The sequence below is a fragment of the Rhinatrema bivittatum genome, chromosome 5 (assembly GCF_901001135.1).
Source record: "Rhinatrema bivittatum chromosome 5, aRhiBiv1.1, whole genome shotgun sequence".
Lineage (NCBI taxonomy): Eukaryota > Metazoa > Chordata > Amphibia > Gymnophiona > Rhinatrematidae > Rhinatrema > Rhinatrema bivittatum.
In genome coordinates, this window is record NC_042619.1 from 507,058 (window position 1) to 529,843 (window position 22,786).

The window sequence follows — 22,786 nt, forward strand, 5'->3', positions numbered from 1 at the left end:
AGGGTCCTTTGCAGGGTAGTCCCAGTTTCGACCAAACAGGTGGTTTTGTCCTGGTAGGCCCTTGGCAGGAGTTCAGACGCAAAGCGCGGGAGCCAGCAATCCTGGAACCAGTCCTTTTGAGGGGGCAGCAAGCCAGGCAGAGGGGGTCTTGCACATGGCTCTGGTGGAGCCAAGCCCACCCAATGAAGTGAGGCCAGTCCACTCCTCTCTTCCTTCAATTGGAGGGCGTCTGACTCTCTTTTACAAAGAGTGGACCAAAATCAGGTCGGACCGGTGGGTCCTCAGCATGATAAGAGATGGTTACGCTTTAGAGTTCTCTCACCCACTATGGGACTTGTTGATGGTGTCCTCTTGCACCTCATTCTCAAAGAAAAGGGTAGGTCAAGAAACCGTGGAGTGGTTACAAGCATTGAGAGCCGTGGTTCCGGTTCTGGTGGGGGAAAAAAGGATGGGAAGATATTCCATATATTTTGTGGTTCCGAAAAAGGAGGGGGTCCTTCCATGCAATTTTGGATTTTAAAAAGGTGAATGTCGCTCTCAGTGTTCCTTGTTTTTGAATGGAAACGCTGCACTTGGTGATTGCAGCAGTGCACAAGGGAGAGTTCCTACCATCTCTAGACTTGACCAAAGTTTATCTACATATTCTGATTCACCCAGATCACCAGAGATTTCTCCTTCATGATTCTCGGCAAGCTTTTTCAGTTTTGTGCTCTTCTGTTTGGCTTGACAACAGCACTAAGGCATTCACCAAGGTGATGGTGGTGGTGGCAATGGTGCTCAGAAGAGGGACATCTTGGTACAGCCATATCTGGACAACTGGCTCATCTGAGCAAAGTCGGAAGTTATTGCTGTTCAGGTGGTGGCTCAAGTTATGCATCAACTGGTGGCACTGGGGTGGGTGGTGAATGGGGCGAAGAGTCATCTCACCACCTCTCAGGTTCTGTAGTTCTTAAGTGTGCTTTTAAACCAGGGCAGGAAGAGTTTTCCTGACAGAGGGTCATATTCTCAAGTTGTAGAGTCAGGTATGCAGTCTGTTGGATGTGGAGATGCCCAGGGTCTGGGATTACCTTCAGGTGTTGGGGTCTATGGCCTCGACGTTAGAGCTAGTTCCTTGGGCCTTTGCACACATGAGGCTGCTATAGCGGGTGCTCCTTTCCCATTGAGATCCTTTGTCAAAGCAGTTTCATCTTTCACTGTCTCTCAAGGAGCCTGCCAGGTCCAGTCTCTCATGGTGACTTGGTCAGGAGCATTTGCGGCACGGAATGGACTTAGAGGTCCCAGACTGGATGGTGGTTATCACGGATGCCAGTCTCTTTGGTTGTGGAGCTGTATGCCAGAATCAGTCAGTGCAGGGACAGTGGTCCAAGGAAGAGAAGTCCTAGTCTATCAATCGTTTTGAGACCAGAGCAGTAAGATGTGTGTTGGTTGTGTTTCTGCCTCTGTTGATTGGTGCACATCTTGTTGGACAGAGCAACCACGGTGGCTTATATCATTCGACAAAGGGGAACCAGGAGTCGAGAGCTGGCCCAGGAAGCTCAGGTGTTGTTTCTTTGGGTGGAACAGCATCTAGCTATGCTAGCAGCCTCTCCCATTGCTGGAGTGTACAATGTACAAGCAGACTTTCTCAGTTGCCAGAAGCTGGATTCTGGAGAATGGGAGCTGTCAGAGGAGGCGATGGCTCTAATTTTCACTGGTGGGGTACCCCCCACCTGGACTTGAAGGCGTTGTGGAAGAACGCCAAAGCACCTCGGTTCTTCAGTCGCAGAAGAGAACACAGAGCAGAGGGAGTAGATGCTCTAGTGCTCCCTTGGCCCCGAGGGATTCTTCTTTATATGTTCCCTTCGTGGCCTCTGGTAGGAAAATTAATAAGATGAATTGAAACTCACCCTGGCGAGGTGATTCTGGTGGTGCAGACTGGCCATGGCACCTGTCATTCATGATCTGGTCAACATGGCAGTGGACGGTCCACTGAAACTTGCGCATTTGCCGAAACTTCTGCTGCTGGGTCCAATATTTTCAGAGAGGGTGGATCACTTCTGTTTCACAGCTTGGCTTTTGAGAGGAGACATTTAAGAGAGAAAGGATATGCAGAGGTTGTCATTTCCATCCTGTTGCAGGCTAGAAAGACTTCCACGTCTTTATCATATGTAAGGGTCTGGAAGATCTTTGTGTCCTAGTGCACGGGTCAAAGGATAGTCTTGACTCAGGGCTTGATAGCTCACATCTTGGTGTTTTTGCAAAAAGGCTTAGCCTTTAGCTCTCTTAAGGTTCAGTTTGTGGTGTTGGGCTGCCTGTGAGGCAAAGTGCATGGATGGTCATTGGCTACTCTCCCAGATGTGATTCGCTTCCTTTGGGGGGCAAAACATTTGCAATCTCTTGTGCAGAAGATATGTCCCTCTTGGAACCTCAATTTAGAGGGTTGTGTATGGCTCCTTTTGAAATTTTAAAAAGGGCAACGATAAAGTATCTTACTTTGAAAGTGGTGTTTCTGGTAGCCATTTCTTCTGCCTGGAGAATCTTGGAACTTCAAGCATTGTCATGCAGAAAACCTTTTCTGAGGACCTCTGATTCAGGGTTATCTTTGAGGACGGTGCCCTCTTTTTTTCTCAAAGGTTGTTTCAGCATTTCATTTGAACCAGACTGTGGAACTACTGGCCTTTCCAAATTTGGCTGCGTTGGCCCTGCAAGCTAAAGTCCTACGATGTTTGGCTATGAAGCGGGCTTTGTTGTGTTACTTCAAAGTTAACAATAACTTCACGGTTTCTGACTATCTCTTTGTGCTTTGGAATGGTCCTAAAAAGGATCAGAAGGCTTCAAAGTCTACAATAGCAAGATGGTTGAAAAAGGCAATAAGGGACATCCAGTTCTGAAGGGCTTGAGGGTGCAGTCAGTTCAGTCTCAGGTGACTTCTTGGGCAGAGTGTCAGTTGATGTTGCCACAAGAAATTTGTCGGGCGGCTACTTAGAAGACATTTCACACTTTCGCCAGACATTATCAGTTGGATGTCCAAGCCCCGGAGACCATGGGCTTTGGTGAGATTGTTCTTTGAGCAGGACTCTCCCAGTCCCACCCTAATTAGGGAAGCTTGGGTACAACCCAGGAGTCTGTACTGAACCGGGTATGGGCAGGAAAGGTACATTGGTTCTTACCTGTTAATTTTTGTTTCTGGAATACCACAGATCAGCACGGAAGCCGATCCAATATAGCAGAAATGTGAACAAAGCAGAAGTGAATCAGTGTCAGGGAAAAAAGTATTTATTGATCATTTAACAGAATGCCCGACTTGGCTCGAGTTTCGCCCATCAGCATGGCCTGCTTCAGGGGCTATATTAATGTTAAAATAAATAAATAAATAAAACATAGTTAAAAGTAATAAATACATGAAAAATCACACCTATCTAACATTAAAACATATAAATGTTGCAGGTGTGAATATTGTGCATAAAACTGACTAGATTCATGTGTAATTCTGAATTGTATAAAAGAATTGGAAAATATTAAGTTCTTATGCAGTAAATAGGATGAATTGAAGTTAATCTTACAATGCGGTTTTATGTACATGACACTATACACTTCTTTAAACTGGATCATATGTTTTGCATGAATACTTTTCTTCAGTTTCTTTAATTTGTTACAAGTCCTACTTTCAGTGTTTACTATTTCTAATCATGTAGTTGTGACTTATGTGGTGGAAGAGTTTAGTGCAGTATGCACTGTTGTGTCTAAACTCTACATCTGGAAGGTGTTTGATTGTAGATGGAAAGTGAGGTCATGCATCACCTGGTTTTGTATGAAAAACCATGGAAGACTGCTTGTTGAGATGTTACCTTTCTTTTCTAATCTGTACAATGAATAACAAATGTAAAGAAAAATATTTCTAAAAAAACCCCAAAAAACAATAACATATAAATCAGGCAACACATAAAAAAGGTAACACATAAAAAAGAAATACACACATATATATGTTTGATAGCTACAATGAAAAAAAATGTGTAAAACCAGACATGTTTAACAAAAACACTCAGTTTAATAATTACCTAAATTTTTCAAAACTGTCTGTAAAGTGGATAGTAGCTCAAAATGTAGTTAGAGCCAATAGTTCTCTTTCAAGAAAATAAGGCACAGCTTCAACTTCGTCCTATTAGGGTCATATAAGTCATCATTAAGTGCTTGGTTCTAAAACATTGATTATTAATCATAGCATATAGTGTCTAACCTAAGGTGGCATAAAAGATATTAGTGTTAAATAATTTGTACATTTAGAAATTATGGTTATTTGGCCAGAGAATTAGTGTTTAAAACTCATAAAGTGTGGCATAAAATGCAGGGACCACCGTGTAGTTTTTGAGGCTGGTGTAACTCTGCGCACGCCAGCAGACTACTGGCGCACCATCACCCGACCCGTGGGGTTGGTCCGGAGGTCTCGACCACGCCCCCGGGCTGGCGCCATGCCCCTGACACGCCCCCGGAACACCCCGAAAATCGCGCCGCCCACCCAGCACGCCCCCTTGCGAAGCCCCGGGACTTACGCGCATCCTGGGGCTTGTGTGCACCGCCGAGCCTATGCAAAATAGGCTCGGCGCACGCAGGGGGGTTTAAAAGGGTTACGCGCATAACTTATGCGCGTAACCCTTTTAAAATCTGGCTGTGAGTTTTTACCACCGATAGGGAAGGAAGCTGTTTTCTGCCATCCTTCCTTACCCTGAGCTGGAAGCAGTATGGATTGGATTGCTTTCAGTGGCTGGCCTTTCCTCCTGGAAGGCTGCATCTGTCTTTTGAAGAGGAGTCAGAGGGAGAAAAGAGAAGAAGGACATCTGGAGACCTCCAATGGTGTTTCCACCCCTGGGACCCAGGACAAGGCCAAGTTGGAGCATGGGATTCTCCTAGGACAAACAGGATGGTAGTCCTCATATGTGGGTGACATCATCCAATGGAGCCAGGCACGGAAAAGCTTTGTCAAAGTTTCTAGAAGCTTTGACCAGCAGACTGAGCATGCCCAGCCTACTACTATCCGCGCGTCTATGTGAGGTCCCCCTTCAGTCTCTTCTTTTCCGCGGTGCAGTTGCCTTACGGTTCATTGATCTCCAACTTTTCAGTTTTTTCCTAAATTTCTTCAAGTTCTTTTTTCAGGTCCTTGTCAGGTCCCCCTCTGCGGTCGGTGCCTCCTCGGTACATTAGATTCTTTTTCTAACTTGCGGTCGATTCCTGACTCCTCGCCCTTCAGTGACTACCGGTCATCGACCGCACATTGAGTTTTTTTTATGGCGTTGACTGGTTTTCGGTGGTGCCCCCAGGGCCCACAGACCATGTCCAGCACAGATCCGCATGATGTTTGCATCCTTTGTCTGGGGTCCTCGCATGACATCCGGAGGAGCCGTCTGTGCGGCCAGATGACACCCAAAATGCGTCGGGCATGCTTGATAAAATGGAGAAACGTTTCGGGACTCCAAAGTCATCCATGCCTGCTTCGGTCTCTTCAACACCTAAAGATCGCGGGGAACCGTCCAACCCGCTTCCTCTCACAGTCCCTATACCTAGAACCTCCAAGGATCGGGGAGGAGGGGACCGATCTTCGATGATCTCCCCACTCTCCTGCACTTCTGGAACATCGACCTTGGCACTAGGGAAAGACTGGGCCAAGCACCGGAAGCGATCCTGCAGGCATCACTACCGGTTACAGTCAACGCATGGTTCTGGTTCTGGAGTGGCATCGGCAGCTGCCGAGCCGCCATCGAAGTGGCACCAGCCATTGGAGACCCCCTTCTTCCAGTGCTCCCGGTAGCCCGAGGCATTCCCCACTGATACTGGTGCACGGCATCGTGCCACCTCTAAAACCCAAGGAAGAGCTGGTGGTGCCTCATCCCCCTCCATCAGTCCTGGCTACCTCGGACTTTCAGGAGGAGTTGGACCACAGGGTGCAGTTGTCGGTGCTCAAAGCGCTACAAAGCGTTTAACTGCTGATGCCACTGACCCCATACTGGTGCCCAAGCCTCCGCCATCGATGATGGCACCACTGCTGTAGCATCTGGACATCCTTCTGGGCACCCTACCGACACAGCCAGTGCCCGAGGGGCCTTTGATGCTGCATAGGCCACTGATGCCCTCCACTGGAGCGATCCCGAATCATGGGTCCTCCAAGGAGGAAGATACAGCCAGTACATTGTTCGCTAGCCCATGGTTCCCCAAGCCTTTGCTGGATCCCTCCGGCTTACCACAGCTGGGGGAACTGTCGATGCCGCCAATGTCCTCAGGGCCTAAGAACATAAGAAAATGCCATACTGGGTCAGACCAAGGGTCCATCAAGCCCAGCATCCTGTTTCCAACAGTGGCCAATCCAGGCCATAAGAACCTGGCAATTACCCCAAAACTAAGTCTATTCTATGTTACCATTGCTAATGGCAGTGGCTATTCTCTAAGTGAAGCCTCTAAGTGAAGCCTTTGCCCAGAACTGATGCCCCTCATGGACCTCGCCCCCGACATGCCAGTCCCAGTGAGCAGGAGGGGCACTATGACCCCTGGGGTGACGATTCCATGGACTTATCTTCGGATTAGTCCAATGGCTCACTTTTGGAGCCCTCCCCACCAGAGGAACAGCGCCGGTCACCACCTGAGGACTTGTCCTTTGCAGGGTTTGTCCGGGCCATGGCCGAAGCCATACCCTTTCAGCTCCTTACAGAGGAGGATGCGCATCATAAAATGCTGGAAGTTCTCTAGTTTATCGATGCTCCTAAGGAAATTGTGGTGGTTTTATCCATAATATTTTCAAAGAGCTGCTCCTCTGTATGTGGGAGCACCCCATCTCTGTCTCCCCCGTTAACATGAAAGCTGATGCCACCTATCTGGTGCAACAGGCTGTGGGATTTGATAAGAGACAATTCTCTCACCAGTCAGTGGTAATGGGATCCACCTTAAAGGCCAGACGCTCCTGTACCCATGCTTCCGCTCCTCTGGACACGAACATAGGGAGCTGGATGCCCTGGATAGGAAAATCTTCCAAGGCGCCATGCTGGTTGCGCACATCGCCGCCTACCAACTGTATATGACCCAGTACAACCGCAATCTCTGGAAACGGGTCCAAGATTTCACAGAGGGTCTTCCCCAGCAGCAGCAGGAAGTTCTTTCTGCCATTACTTCGCTGGGTCTGGAGGCAGGTAAACACAAGGTGTGTTCCACCTATGATGTGTTTGAAATGGCAGCCCGCTTGGCTGCCATGGGCATTGGCGCTAAGAGAATGGCTTGGCTTCTAGCCTCTGACCTCCGATCAGAGGTCGAGGTCAGGCTCACCGACCTCCCCTGTACAGGCAAGAACCTGTTTGGGGACAAGGTCTGGGATGCAATGGCACAACTGAAGGACCATCATGATACACTTCAGCAGCTGTCTGCTAGTGCCTCGGAAGGACCTTCCTCAGCCAGGAAATCCTCCAGGCAGGGTTCTCAGAAACCCATCTGTCGGCAAAGGAAATATCCTCTGGCCGCCCAGATCGTCAACTTTGCACCAGTTCCAGGGGTCGTCCCTGCCAACAGTGGGTGGCTAGACCCCAACCAGCCCCCCAGCAAGCCCTGGCCATGGACTTTTGACTGGCGGCAAGGGAGCATAAGCCAGCTGTCAGTGCCCCTGACATCCAATCCCCCAGTCGGTGGCAGGCTCCTGAGATTCACCTACCACTGGGAGGCAATAACTTCAGACTGTTGGGTCCTCTCCATTGTTTGTCAGGGGTACCATCTGCATTTCAGCTGGCTCCTGGAGACCTCTCCCCCATGTCCATCGTGGGGTTCACCCACCCATCTAGATGTTCTTCAGTCAGAACTCTCCATCCTCCTTGCGGCAGGTGCGGTCCCTCACCACCAACGGGGCCAAGGGTTCTATTTGAGGTATTTCCTCATCCTGAAGAGAAATGGCGGCCTGCACCCCATTATCGACCTCAGGGCATTGAACAAATTTCTCGTAAGAGAAAAATTCAAAATGATCTCTCTGGGCACGCTGATACGGCTCCTCAGAAGAGGAGCCTGGCTTTGCTCCCTCGATCTAAAGGAGGATTTGCACACATTGCGATTGTCCCCAACCACAGGATGTACCTCCGTTTCGTGTAGGGGAGTGCACATTTTCAGTACAACGTGCTGCCCTTTGGGCTGGCATCGGCCTTCCACGTCTTCACGAAATGCTTAGCGATGGTGGCCGCCTACCTTAAGTGTCACTCGTTCCATGTGTTCCCATACCTGGATGACTGGCTGGTCAGGAGCGATTCCAGCTCTGGAACCTTGCATGGTCTGGCCTTGACAGTACAGACTCTGCAGACTTTGGGGTTCCTGATAAACTTCCCCAAGTTGCACCTCTGTCTGTCCCCAAAGCTGAACTTCATTGGCTCCAGGCAGGACATGCACAAGCGAAAGCTTTCCAGCCCAGGGACCGGGCGGTCACTCTTACTGCGCTGGCTACCCTTGTCCGCAAGGGTCAGAGGGTTCAAGCTCGTCTCCTCCTTCACCTCTTGGGCCACATGGCGGCCTCCATCCATGTGACCCCTTTGACCCGCCTCCACATGAGAAGCCCCCAATGGGCCCTATCGTCCAAATGGAGACAAGCGTCCCAGGATCTCAAGGCTCTGGTCACAATAATGGCCCCTTTGAGAGCATCTCTATTCTGGTGGGAAGATCTCTCAAACCTGGAAGAAGGACTTCCCTTCCAGCTCGCCCCACCCCAGGTGACCCTTACTATTGATGCGTGCCCCTAGGGTTGGGGAGCACACGTGAATAGCCTGCACATGCAAGGCCTCTGGACTGCTGATGAAGCCCGCTGTCAGATAAACCTCCTGGAGCTTCGAGCAATACAGTATGCCTTGTGGGTGTTCAGGGATTAGTTGTCATCCAAAGACATTCTCATACGGATAGACAACCAGGTTGCGATGTGGTACATCAACAAATGGTGGCACAGGATCGTTCCTCCTCTGCCAGGAAGCAGTGCTAGTATGGATCTTGGCCCTGGCTCAGGGGATGACTCTGTGAGTTACCTACCTACCAGGTCACCTCAATGCACTGGTGGACCGCCTTAGCCAGTCCTTCCAGCCATACGAATGGTCCTTCAACTCAGCAGTAGTGGCCGAGCTGTTCCACCAATGGCGTATGCCAGATGTGGATCTGTTCACATTCCCTCACAACCACAAGGTGAGCAAGTTCTGCTCCCTGATAGTGGGGAACGGCCATCTGGCCTGCGATGCTTTCTCCCTTCACTGGGGGAAGGGTCTACTGTATGAGTACCCCCCTCTACCACTCCTTCCGAAGACCCTGCTGAAGCTCCAGCAGGACAGGGGGACCATGATACTCATGGCTCCTTTTTGGTCTCGGCAGGTTTAGTTCCCACTCCTGCAGGAACTGTTGGTGTGGGTGCCTGTCCAACTGGGGACAGCACCCAATCTCATCTCGCAGAATCGGGCACCCTGCACCATGCCAACCTCTGGGTACTGTCACTCACAGCTTGGTTGTTGAGTGCATGATTCTCCAGCCTCTGCAGCTCTCAGACTTTGTTTTCAGGGTCCTGGTGGAGTCCTGAAAACCTTTGACCAGGAGGTCCTACAACTCAAAGTGGAAACATTTCTCCATCTGCTGTGGAAGTCAAGGCTTAGATCCTTTCTCATGCCCCTTTCCTCATCTGCTGGACTATCTGTGGCACTTGTCCGAATTCGGGCTCCAGGCCAGTTCTGTCAGAGTGCATCTGAGTGCTGTCAGCGTGTATCATCGAGGTGTTGCTGGCACGCCATTCTCTGTCCAACCCTTGGTGGGCCACTTCATGTGGGGTCTCCTCCAGCTAACAGTCGCATCCTGGGACCTCAACGTTGTCCTGCACAGCTCATGCAACCACCTTTTGAGCTGCTGCAGTCCTGTGTCTTGAAGTTCCTTACCTGGAAGACCATATTCGTGGTGGTGATTACTTCAGCTCGTAGGGTCTGTGAGCTTCAGGCTCTAATTACATACGCACTGTACACAAAGTTTTTCCACGATCGTGTGGTCTTGCGTATGCATCTGAAGTTTCTGCCCAAGGTTGTGACTGACTTCCACCTCAATCAGTCCATCGTTTGCCCACCTTCTTTCCACGGCCTCATTCTCATCCAGGGGAATGGGCACTTCACACCTTGGACTGTAAAAGGGCCCTGGTCTTCTACCTGGATTGCATTGCAGGCCACAGGCACCCAGTAGACACCCAGCTCTTTGTGTTTTTTGATTCCTACGGACTGGGAGTAGTGGTGGGTAAACAAACCTTGTCGACCTGGCTGGTGGATTGCTTTGCCTTCTGCTACATGCAGGCAGCTAGCTGGCAAGGTGAAAGCTCACTCTGTGTGGGCTGGTGGTCCATTTGCGGGCAATCCCCGTTGTTGAAATGTGCCGGGCCGCAACCTGGAGTTCCCTGCATGTTTGCAGCTCATTACTGCCTGGACAGGGATGGACAGCAGGACAGTGCCTTTGGTCAGTCCGTCCTGCGCAGTCTGTTCCAGACTTGAACCCAACTTCTCTACTCATGCTTCTTATTTATTTATTATTATTTATTTATTTTTTGCTTTTATATACCAACATTCGTTTTCACATCACATCGGTTCACATTGCAACAAGCGAAAACTGAAAGGAAGTTACATCTGTTTATTTATTTATTTTACAGGTTTTTTATATCGACATTAAAATACACATCATATCGTTTTACATTATAACAGCAGATGGAAAAGTACATTGAACGGGGCAAAGGGGGAGGACAATAAGTAAAACAATAAATTAGAGAGGGCTCTAACTGAGAGCCCGAAGGAGAGCTAAAAAACAAGAAGGGAGGGGGGAATATTGAGGAAGCTAATAACTAAGGCTGGGGTAGAGGGAATGAGAAACAGTTATTTACAAAAGGTGCAGGGGGAGTGAAAATATGGTAAAGTCTGAACGCATTTCTTAAAAACCTTACCTGTAATACAGGGTAGATAAATTATAGTAAGGCCATAGAGGAAGGGTGGAGTTTGAGGGTGGTCAGTGAACGGGAACAACAGTAACAAGAATTCTGGCAAGTGTAGTGTAACATAATAGGAACAAGTAAACAGTAAGTAGATAATTGTAACTTAATGATCCTGTTAAGGGAAGGGAGCAAGTGTTTTATGCATGGGCATAGAATATGTGAGGGGGATTTTGGGCATGGCTGTAGGGGTGTGCAGGGGTCATGTGAAGACTTGTTTGAACAGCCAGGTTTTCAGTTTCTTTTTGAAGTTTTGGGTGTTTGGTTCTAGCCTTAGTTTCTGTGGCATGGTGTTCCATAAAGAGGGGCCTGCAATGGATATTGCTCGATCCCGAGTTGAGGTGAGGTGTGTAAGTTTGGGTGTAGATATAAGAACATAAGAAATTGCAATGCTGGGTCAGACCAAGGGTCTATCAAGCCCAGCATCCTGTTTCCAAGAGGCCAAACCAGGCCACAAGAACCTGGCAAGTACCCAAACACTAAGAAGATCCCATGCTACTGATGCAATTATTAGCAGTGGCCATTCCCTAAGTAAACTTGATTAATAGCCATTAATGGACTTCTCCTCCAAGAACTTATCCAAACCTTTTTTGAACCCAGCAACACCAACTTCACTAACCACATCCTCTGGCAACAAATTCCAGAGCTTAATTGTGCGTTGAGTGAAAAATAATTTTCTCCGATTAGTCTTAAATGTGCTACTTGCTAACTTCATGGAATGCCCCCTAGTCCTTCTAATATTCGAAAGTGTAAATAACCGATTCACATCTACTCGTTCAAGACCTCTCATGATCTTAAACACCTCTATCATATCCCCCCTCAGCCTTCTCTTCTCCAAACTGAACAGCCCTAACCTCTTCAGCCTTTCCTCATAGGGGAGCTGTTCCATCCCCTTTATCATTTTGGTTGCCCTTCTCTGTACCTTCTCCATCACAACTATATTTTTTTTGAGATGTGGCGACCAGAATTGTACACAGTATTCAAGGTGCGGTCTCACCATGGAGCGATATAGAGGCATTATGACATTTTCCGTTTTATTAACTATTCCCTTCCTAATAATTCCTAACATTCTGTTTGCTTTTTTGACTGCTGCAGCACACTGAGCTGACAATTTTAAATTATTATCCACTATGATGCCTAGATCTTTTTCCTGGGTGGTAGCTCCTAATATGGAACCTAATATCGTGTAACTACAGCAAGGATTATTTTTCCCTATATGCAACACCTTGCACTTGTCCACATTAAATTTCATCTTCTATTTGGATGCCCAATCTTCCAGTCTTGCGAGGTCCGCCTGCAATATATCACCATCTGCTTGTGATTGAACTACTCCGAATAATTTTGTATCATCTGCAAATTTGATAACCTCACTTGTCGTATTCCTTTTGCAGATCATTTATATATATATTGAAATGCCCTTGAGGTTCCCGCCAAAGCATCCTTAAAGTTAGACTCAGTGGCACGCGCGCGCCTAGGAAGCATGGAGGTCGGCGGTGTCCCAGCCGCCATGAGAAGTCTCCGGAGATAGACGGCATGCGTCGGCAGCGGCTAGCCACAGCCGCGAGCTTGCCCAGTGAGGAGAGCAGCGCAGCACATGACATGAGTTGGGTCGACCGTGGCCGACGGTCATAACATTTTCTGAATATGTTACCCTTTTTGGGCTGATTCAAATAGTAGAATTCCCTATGCATCGACAGGATCACACATTAGATTTGGTGTTTGGTTCATCAGGAATGGTGGAAACTGGGAGGTTAAGAATTTTGTATGAAAGAGAAGTGTTATGGTCTGATCACCATTTGTTTTTGTTTTTTTTGGCACATGGAGCCTGTGTGGTTCAGCTGGTTGCAGATTGGAAATTATCCTGATGAAAAATTGTTGTGGTACTGTTTTACTTAGAATGGGAAGGAGAGAATATATTATTAGAGGATAGAAGAGTAGAGGATCTGGTGGGACAGTGGAACTCCTCCTTTGGGAAAGTGTTAGATAGAATTGTGCCAGAAAAAGTGAAGTTAATGTTAAGTGCCAGGCCATTCTTTATGATGCTTATGTCCTGGGATACAAGAACCCTTAGATTTTGGTAGAGAACATAATTTTTTATTCATTAATATAAGTATTCTTGGGAGATGCTGATGCCATGTCTCTGACAAACTGACTACCAGCATCTCATCGTATACAGGAAGTGATCCTTCTTTTATGGATAACATACAATATTGTAGAAGATTCTAGTGTTGCGTGACTGCCCAAAGAATCATTTACATTGGTTGTCATGTCAACATCATGATACAATCATTCCTAAACTGCCCTAATTACTTCTCCCAGGTGGGGCCCATTTACCATCACTCTCTAGATAGTCTTTTGTTCTGTTAGAATCTTGCTGGTCAGGGTAATTATCACATCTGAGGCTGTGTTTACAGAAACCCCTGAGAAAGAGTGCTCCATTGTGACAGTGTAGCCTGAAGTTCCCTCCTTTGGCTTCTGCTTTGTGTGACCCTATGATTAGGCATCACCTTGTGGAGCCAGCTTGAATGCCTGTCCAGATGTCCTGGGAATTCTGCAAGTCATTCTCAATAAGTCACTTAGAGTTCATGCAGCCAAGTCAGGCTAAGAAATCAGAGGATTGTGGGGCATTTGCCTTTCTTCATGTTGGTTTTCTGTTTAGGCACACTGCTCATTAAGTAAAAAGGGGGCTTCTGCACCCTGGTTTTCCACAAATCTGAACAAAGATAAGAAGTATATAGATTGGAAAGTATTTGGATAAAATCCCATTTATGGGAAGATAAATTGGCGTAAACTTGCGAATAGATATGTTTTTGAAGTTAGATATGTGAAAAAAATGTTTTTGAAAGAAAAGATTGAGAAAGCAGATAATAGATCACAGGAAATTTTTAGGATTACTCAGTCTTTGCTAGGGGTGAGTTTTCTCCCTCATTTTCAGATTCCAGATGTGATAAATGAGGATAGTTTTGTGAGTTTCTGGTGAAAGAAAATTCAGGATAGTCGAGGATGGATTGGGCAGAAGTTGGGAGTTAAAGGTAGAGAGGAGGGGGTGGAATATGAGATTGTGGGGAATTTGGAATTAAAAAATGATAGAAGGGAAATGACCAAATTTAACAGAACTGCAGAATGTGTTGCTTAACTGTAAAGTTACTACGTGTGAGTTGGACCCTTGTCCTTCATTCCTGATTAGGTCTTTACCTCGGCTACAGTTGTTGGTTAATGTGTCTTTGGAGGAGGGTAATCTGCCAGAGCTTGTGAAACAGTCTGTGGTGACACCAGTTTTAAAATGGGCCTCGTTGGACAAATCTAGTTGTGCTAGTTAGCACTGTCCTTTTCTTGCCCTCTCCGACTAGCAATCTTCAAGCAGGCTCGACCTCCGGATCACCTCCGGTGAGCAACACAAAGAACCCCAGACAGTTTCCACTGTGCTTTGATGCCATACTTGCCTTAATTACTGTATGTTTCATCTTTTGCTGTACTTAACTGTATCAGTATTGCTGCTTTCCCTCCTACACTCCCCTTACTCTCCCTTCCACCACCCTCCTCAGAAACACCCCCATCTCAAATGGCTTCTTACCCAATCCCTCGTATCCACTTTCCCCTCCTTAGACTACCCCCCCCCCCACTTCTCAAACCCCCCCCCCTCGTAAATCCCTAATTCCCATCCTCACTTCTCCCCTGACACAACTACTAGGCCTTACCACCCTCTCTATAATTCTCTTCAACGCCCAATCCCTATCCAAAAAGACGCCATCCTTAATGACCTTCTTATTGATTGCAAACCAGACATCTGTGCTGTCACGGAAACATGGTTCAAGGACTCTGACACCGTCCTCATTAATCAACTCCCCATTACTTTCTATGACATCTTCACAATCCACCGACCTAAAAAAAGAGGAGGAGGACTCCTTTTGGCAGCCAAGAAATACCTAAACCTTAAACCCGTCCGCATAGCTACCCCACCCAACCTTGAAATAGGCCTTTTTAGAGCAACTGCTCTGCAAATCTGTCTAGTTTACGCTCCCCCCGTCTCTCTTGAGTCCAACCCTTCCCCCTTAATTGAATTTATCGCTGAATGGATAAAAACTGATATTCCCTCCATTATTCTCGGAGATTTCAACCTCCATGTTGATTCTTCTCCCCTCTCTGCTTCATGCGAATCCTTCATTCAATCCCTCCTTGCCATAGGCTTCCGGCAAATCATAGCAACTCCTATACACAAAGCCGGACACACTCTGGACTTGATATTTATCAACTCTGACATCCTCACCTCTAACACACCCACCTGCACTCCCGTGCCATGGTCTGACCATTACCTTATTGAAAGCCTGCTCTCCACCAAACCCTCCCCCCCAAGTAACACCCATGGCACCACTATAATTTATAGAAAAACCTGCCCGAATGATGATCTAGCAGACGCTCTATCATCATCCCTACCCAGGCTACTCTGCCCAGACCCCGACACAGCTGTAACATCCTGGAACACCCTCACTGAAGACATCGCCAACAAGCTTTGCCCACTCTCCAAACGAGTCATAAACAACTCCGCAAAACCCTCAAAGCCCTGGTACTCTTCAGAATTAAAAACCCTAAAAAACAACCTTAGACAAAAAAAAAGAAAATGGCGCAAGGACCCAACCCCGCAACACTCCGCAAGCTACAAAACAGCCCTACACAGCTACAGACTATCCACCCTCAAACACAAGTGAGACTTTTACGCAAAAAGAATCCATGACTACAGATTTAACCCAAAAGTGCTTTTCTCATACGTTACAAGTCTCACCACTCCTCCCCTCCCCATCATACCAGATACTGAAGCAGCAGCCAAATGTGAAGAACTGGCTAACTACTTCCAAAGTAAAATCTCTAACCTCCTTTCCAGATTTCCACCCTCCAATAACTGTCCTCTCCCCGACCCACCCAGCTTCCTCACATCTTCCCAACCTGCTATGGCCACACTTGACTTCACCTCCGCAAAAGAGATTGGTAATATCCTTCAAAAACTCAAGCCAGCCTCACACCCCATTGACACCATCCCAACCAAAGCCCTAAAAGCCATCCCTGACACCATAGCTGGAGCCTTAGCAGACATTATCAATTGCTCCTTCACCCACGGGAGAGTCCCTGACTCACTCAAGAATGCGGTAGTCAAACCCCTCCTAAAGAAACCTTCCTTAGACCCAAAAGACTCCTCCAACTTCCGCCCCATATCCATCCTCCCACTCATCTCCAAACTGATGGATAAAGTCGTCAACTCCCAACTCATGGACTATCTCGATAATCATGAGATCCTCCATGTTTCCCAATTCGGTTTCTGGAAACACTTCAACACCAAATCACTACTCCTCGCCCTATCTGACCACCTCCTCAGAGGTCTAGGCCAAGGCCACAGTTACCTACTTGCACTCCTCGATATCTCAGCTGCATTTGACACCATCAGCCATCATCACCTCCTAACATGACTAGAAAGCATCGGCATTTCTGGACTAGCCCTTGCTTGGTTCAAATCCTACCTATCTAAGAGAAAGTTCTCTGTTAAAATAGGAAACAACCTCTCATCCTCTCACACCATACGGCAAGGAGTGCCGCAAGGTTCATCTCTTTCCTCTACCCTCTTCAATGTTTACCTAACCCCGCTCTGTCATCTCCTCTCTGACCTCAAGCTCAAGTTCTATCTCTACGCTGATGATGTTCAGATCATTATCCTCATCCACACCTCTATCTCCGATGCCCTAAAGCACTGGGAAAGCTGTCTATCAGCCATCAACTCCCTCCTCACCAACCTACACCTTGCCCTTAACACCAATAAAACTGAACTCCTTCTCATCTCCTCGCATCCCGCCCTCACCTCCTCCCAGTCTAATGACCCCAAGCTAAACCCTATCACAACACAACCATCCATCAGGGACCTTGGAGTTTTCCTTGACCCTCAACTAAATATGAAACCGCACATCAGTTCCATTTTAAAAGCTGGTTTCTTTAAGCTCAACGTACTAAAAAAACTAAGACCCCTACTATACACCCAAGATTTCCGTACAGTGATTCAAGCCACCATAACCTCCAAATTAGACTACTGCAACGCACTCCTCCTTGGGCTCCCCCTGTCTATGATAAAACCCCTTCAGATGTTACAAAATGCCACAGCAAGGCTCATCACTAACACCCGCAAACACGAAAAAATCACCCCCATCCTCAGAGACCTACATTGGCTCCCCATTCTCTCCCGCATCCACTACAAAACCCTTACCATTGTACATAAATCCATCCACGCCCACCACTCCAACTGGCTCGACCTCCCCTTCAATGCCCCCCAGTCCTCTAGACCCACCAGATCAACCAACAAAGGCACCCTACATGTACCCTCACTGAAAACAGCCCTTCTCACCTCCACTCGCGAACGCGCCCTCTCTATCGCAGGCCCCACCCTCTGGAATTCCCTCCCCGTGAACATACGCCTTGAACCAAGTGTGATCAAATTCAAAAAGAAACTAAAAACATTTCCGTTTAAACAAGCCTATCCAGAACAGAATACCCCTTCCACACCATCCCTGCATCACCTCATGCTGACCGCATATTCCTTACATTAAGGAGCAAGTTTGTTAACTTTTGATTGTTCTTGTTTACGTTTAATCTATCCTTCCATGCTGTTCTTGGTTAACCCTTTCTCCCAGTTCATATTCCCTGTTAATATGTATTTTCCAAGCCTTTTGTTCATATGTGAACCGGTATGATGTCCCCACTAATACCGGTATATAAGAATTTCTAAATAAATAAATTATTAGAGAAGGTAGAGTGCTTACAGTTGTCATTTGGAAGAGGTGAGGGGGTTGGATAGGTGTCAGTCTGGGGTTAGAAAGGGTTATAGCAGGGAATCTGATAGGATCCTTGCAGAAGGAGGTTTTGAAGTATAGAGACAGGGGAGTGCCAGTGGTTGTGATACTGCTGGGTTTGTCAAGTGCCTCAAGGCTTTGGTGGTAGGGTTAGGGATTAGTTATCTTCCTTTTTGACAGGTTGATCGTCTGTGGTATGTGTGAGGGGGGTTGTGTCAAAAGCAAACAGATTAGATTGCAGGGTTCACCTCTTGTTTAATCTCTTCCTTCAGCTATTACGCTCACTTATTTGTGATGAAGGATTTGAGGGCCTTATTTATTCTGATGATATGCAGTTATTGTTTCCCGTGGAAGACGAATTGTCGGATTCACTGATCAGAATCAGTGGAGGGTTAAAAAAGATTTTGGAGTGATTTGATTCTCAAAAGCTTTTAGTGAATGTTGACAAAACAGAATGGATATGTATAGGGAAGGAGGGGATCCCTAAGGCCTGAATTCATTTAAGGATAGGAGATGTGGCTATTGTGAGAAATCAAAGTGAGGAATTTGAGGATAATAATAGATGAGGCCCTGACTATGGATTTTCACATTTCCTCAATGGTTCAGAGAGTATGGTTTCGACTTAGCTGAGGAGACTCTGAGTTTTTTTAGATTTACCTGTTTTCAGATTGGTGGTACAGGCGTTAGTTTGTCCAGTACTAGGCTAATGTAACATAGTATTAGTTGCTCTCCCTAAGAAAAGTTCGCAACGTTTACAGGTAGTACAAAACATGGCGGAGCATTTGATTTTTGGTCTCCCACGTAGGATGAGTGTGACACCTTTATTAAGACGCCTTCATTGATACCTATCTATTGCAGAGCGGGCTAATTTTAAATTAATGATTCTGATGTACAAGGCATTAAATAGAGGGGGCACAGATTATGTACAAGAAAAGATTAAGAGTTATGTCCCCACTCGTAATCTACACTCAAAATCAGCCGCCTTGGTGTTGGTTCCATCTAGACAAGACATCTGTAAGGTATGAAACACGATAAGGATGTTCTCAGTTAGTGGCTCAGAGTTATGGAATTCAGCTCTACTGGAGGTGAGGGTCAAACAGAATTACCTTAATTTTAGGAAAAAGGTAAAGGCTTGGCTGTTTCCAACGTAGACAGTGTTTACTTCAGGGTTATCAAGGTATTAAGAAACTTTTAACATATATATATATATATATATATAAACATAGAAATGACGGCAGAAGAAGACCAAATGGCCCATCCAGTCTGCCCAGCGAGCTTTCACACTTATTTTTTTCTCATATTTATCTGATACTCTTGGCCTTTATTAGTAACTTTTTGGTTCTATTTACCTTCCACCCCCATCATTGATGTAGAGAGCAGTGCTGGAGCTGCATCTAAGTGAAGTATCGAGCTGTATGTTATTTGATTATGTGCATGTTTGCATTGATTGTATTTTAATTGCGTTTTAATTGTGAACCGCTCTGGCCAGTTCTGGTATCTGATGTGTGGTATATAAGAAATGAGAAATAAATACAAGATAAATAAATAAATCTCTGCATTAACCCATTATGTCCCAGTGTCCTATTTAGAAGATAGCTTCTTAACAAAATTGGGACATAATAGGTTAAGACATTTACTGTACATTAAACCCCTAATTCAACATAATAAATAACCCCATAAATTTGTAGCTGAGGTCATGAAGGATGAAGTGATTTGCCCGAGATCATCATGAGCATCGGTGGGTTAAGTGGAATTTAAAGCATTGCATCCGTTATTCTCAGCTTTCTGCGCTAATCATTTCTCTTCCACTCTCCTGAATCTGTATGAATCTCACTCTGCCACGCTGAGCCGCTAACTCTGGAATCCACTTTCTCTGTAGGGAGGGCTGAACTCCATGGCCTATGTAAAGGTATTTCTGGATGATATAAATGACAATCACCCTGTCTTCTATCCTGTGGACTATGCGGTGAGCCTGAGTACACAGAGCATGCCTGGGACATCAGTCATCACAGTAACTGGCTATGACAAGGATGAAGGAGTCAACGGTAAAGTGACCTATCGAATTGTCTCTGGGAACAACCCTCCACTTTTCACTCTGAACAAGGAGACAGGTAAGAAAGATGAACATAGGAGTATCGCTGTGTATGTGACGAGGAGGGAGAGATCTTGGTAAGAGTGTGAGAAGAGGAGTGCTATGGTGCATGTAAGATTAGGGATGGAGTGCTATGGTGTATATGAGAGAAGTGAGGGGATGTCTAGGGTTTGTGAGAGAAGGATGGGGTGTCTTCATGTCTGTGAGAAGTAAGGAGGTATCTTCCTGCATGTGAGAGAAGAAGGGATACATTGGTGCATGTAAATCTAGGGATGAGATGTGTTAGGGTATGTGAGAGAAGTAAGGGGGTGAATTAGTGTTTCTAAGAGAAGTAAGGGGTTGTTTTTTTGCATGTAAGAAAAGAAGGGATGTGTTAGTGCATGTAAGTAGAAGGATAGTTTATGTTGGTGTGTGTGAAAGAAGAGGGAGTGCATTGGTGCATGTAGGAAGAGGGATGGGGTGTGTTTGTGTGAGTGAGAGAAGAGGGGGTGCATTGTTGTATGTATGACTAGGGATGGGGTATGTTGGTGCATTTGAGAAAAGGGTGAAGGTGTCTTGGTGCATTTGTGAGAAGAGGGAGTGCATTGGTGCATGTCAGACAACGGATGGCATGTGTTGGCACTATTTGAGAGAAGCGAGGAGGTCTTGTGGGGTGTGTGTGAGAAGAAGGGGTACATTTGTCCATTAAGAATAAGGATAGAATGTGTTGCATGTAAGAGAAGTAAGGAGGTGTGTTGGTGTATGTGTGAGAAGAGGTGCATTGGTGCATGTTAGACTAGAGATGGGGTGTGTTGGTGCATGTGAGAGAAAAGGGGGTGCATTGGTGCATATAAGACTACGAATAAGATGTGTTGGTGCATTTAAGAGAAGAAAGGAGGTGTGTTGGTGTGTGTGAGAGAAGAGAGGGTGCATTTGTGCATGTAACACTAGGGATGAGGTGTGTTGGTGCATGTGAGAGAAGTGAGGAGGTGTCTTCGTGCATGTAAGACTACGAATAAGATGTGTTGGTGCATTTAAGAGAAGAAATGAGGTGTGTTGGTGTGTGTGAGAGAAGAGAACTGCATTGGTACATGTAAGACTGGGGATGACATGTGTTGCATTTGAGAGAAGTTAGTGGGCGTCTTGGTGTTTGTGACAGAAGTGAGGAGGTGTCTTGTGTCTTAGAGAAGAGGGGGGGCCCTGGTGTATGTAAGAATGAGGATGGGATATTGGTGCATGTAAGAATGAGGATGGGGTGTCTTGGTGCATGTGAGAGAAGAGAGGGTGCACTGGTGCATGTCAGAAGAAGGGGTGCAATAGTGCATGTAAGAAGGAGGATGGGGTGTCTTGGGGAATGTGAGAGAAATGAGGAGGTGTCGGTGCATGTGAGAGAAGAAGGGGTGCATTAGTGCATGTAAGAATAAGGATTGAGTGTCTTGGTGTGTGTGAGAGAAGAGGGGGTGCACTGGTGCATATAAGAAGGAGGATGGGGTGCCTTGCTGCACCCCATCCTCCTTCTGTACGTGTGAGAGATGAGGGCGTGCACTGGTGCATGTGAGAGAAGGGTGCGGAGGTGTCTGTGAATGTGAGACATGAGGGGTGCACTGGTGCATGTGAGAGAAGGGTGGGGAGGTGTCTGTATGTGTGAGAGATGAGGGGATGCACTGGTGCATGTGAGAGAAGGGTGGGGATGTATCTGTGCATGTGAGAGATGAGGGGTGCACTGGTGCATGTGAGAGAAGGGTGGGGAGGTGTCTGTGAATGTGAGAGATGAGGGGTGCACTGGTGCATGTGAGAGAAGGGTGGGGAGGTGTCTGTGAATGTGAGAGATGAGGGGTTGCACTGGTGCCTGTGAGAGAAGGGTGGGGAGGTGTCTGTGCGTGTGGGAGATGAGGGGGTGCACTGGTGCATGTGAGAGAAGGGTGGGGAGGTATCTGTGCATGTGAGAGATGAGGGGGTGCACTGGTGCATGTGAGAGAAGGGTGGGGAGGTATCTGTGCATGTGAGAGATGAGGGCGTGCACTGGTGCATGTGAGAGAAGGGTGGGGAGGTGTCTGTGCGAGTGAGAGATGAGGGGTGCACTGGTGCATGTGAGAGAAGGGTGGGGAGGTGTCTGTACGTGTGAGAGATGAGGGCGTGCACTGGTGCATGTGAGAGAAGGGTGGGGAGGTGTCTGTGCGAGTGAGAGATGAGGGGTGCACTGGTGCATGTGAGAGAAGGGTGGGGAGGTGTCTGTATGTGTGAGAGATGAGGGCGTGCACTGGTGCATGTGAGAGAAGGGTGGGGAGGTGTCTTTGCGTGTGAGAGATGAGGGGTGCACTGGTGCATGTGAGAGAAGGGTGGGGAGGTGTCTGTGCATGTGAGAGATGGGGGGTGCACTGGTGCATGTGAGATAAGGGTGGTGAAGTGTCTGTGCGTGTGAGAGATGAGGGGGTGCACTGGTGCATGTGAGAGAAGGGTGGGGAGGTGTCTGTGCATGTGAGAGATGAGGGGGTGCACTGGTGCAAGTGAGAGAAGTGAGGAGGTGTCTGTGCATATGAGAGATGAGGGGGTGCACTGGTGCATGTGAGAGAAGGGTGGGGAGGTGTCTGTACGTGTGAGAGATGAGGGCGTGCACTGGTGCATGTGAGAGAAGGGTGGGGAGGTATCTGTGCATGTGAGAGATGAGGGGGTGCACTGGTGCATGTGAGAGAAGGGTGCGGAGGTGTCTGTGCATATGAGAGGGTAGCGGAAAAGAGAAGATCAGCAGCTCTAGCAATGAATTTTGTTGTCACCAGGGCAGAAACGTAATCTGACGAGAGAGAATGCAGCACAGCCCCAGCTCCGTAGACCATTCCTTTGTAATTCTTTCCTTTCACGGCTTTGGGCCTGATTCACTTAAGCTTTTTTCCTACAGACAGAGAATGGGAG

The 22,786-nt window shown here is 47.1% G+C and overlaps 1 protein-coding gene across 1 annotated transcript in view; it reads left to right on the forward strand.

The window, feature by feature from the left end:
* The window catches only part of DCHS1 (dachsous cadherin-related 1), a gene marked incomplete in the record, with an annotated part of 442,608 nt that overhangs the window by 174,899 nt on the left and 244,923 nt on the right, over window positions 1–22,786 (forward strand). Inside the window, 1 exon segment of the mRNA XM_029601883.1 lies at window positions 19,685–19,916. Within this exon segment, the coding sequence (XP_029457743.1) occupies window positions 19,685–19,916 (232 nt within the window).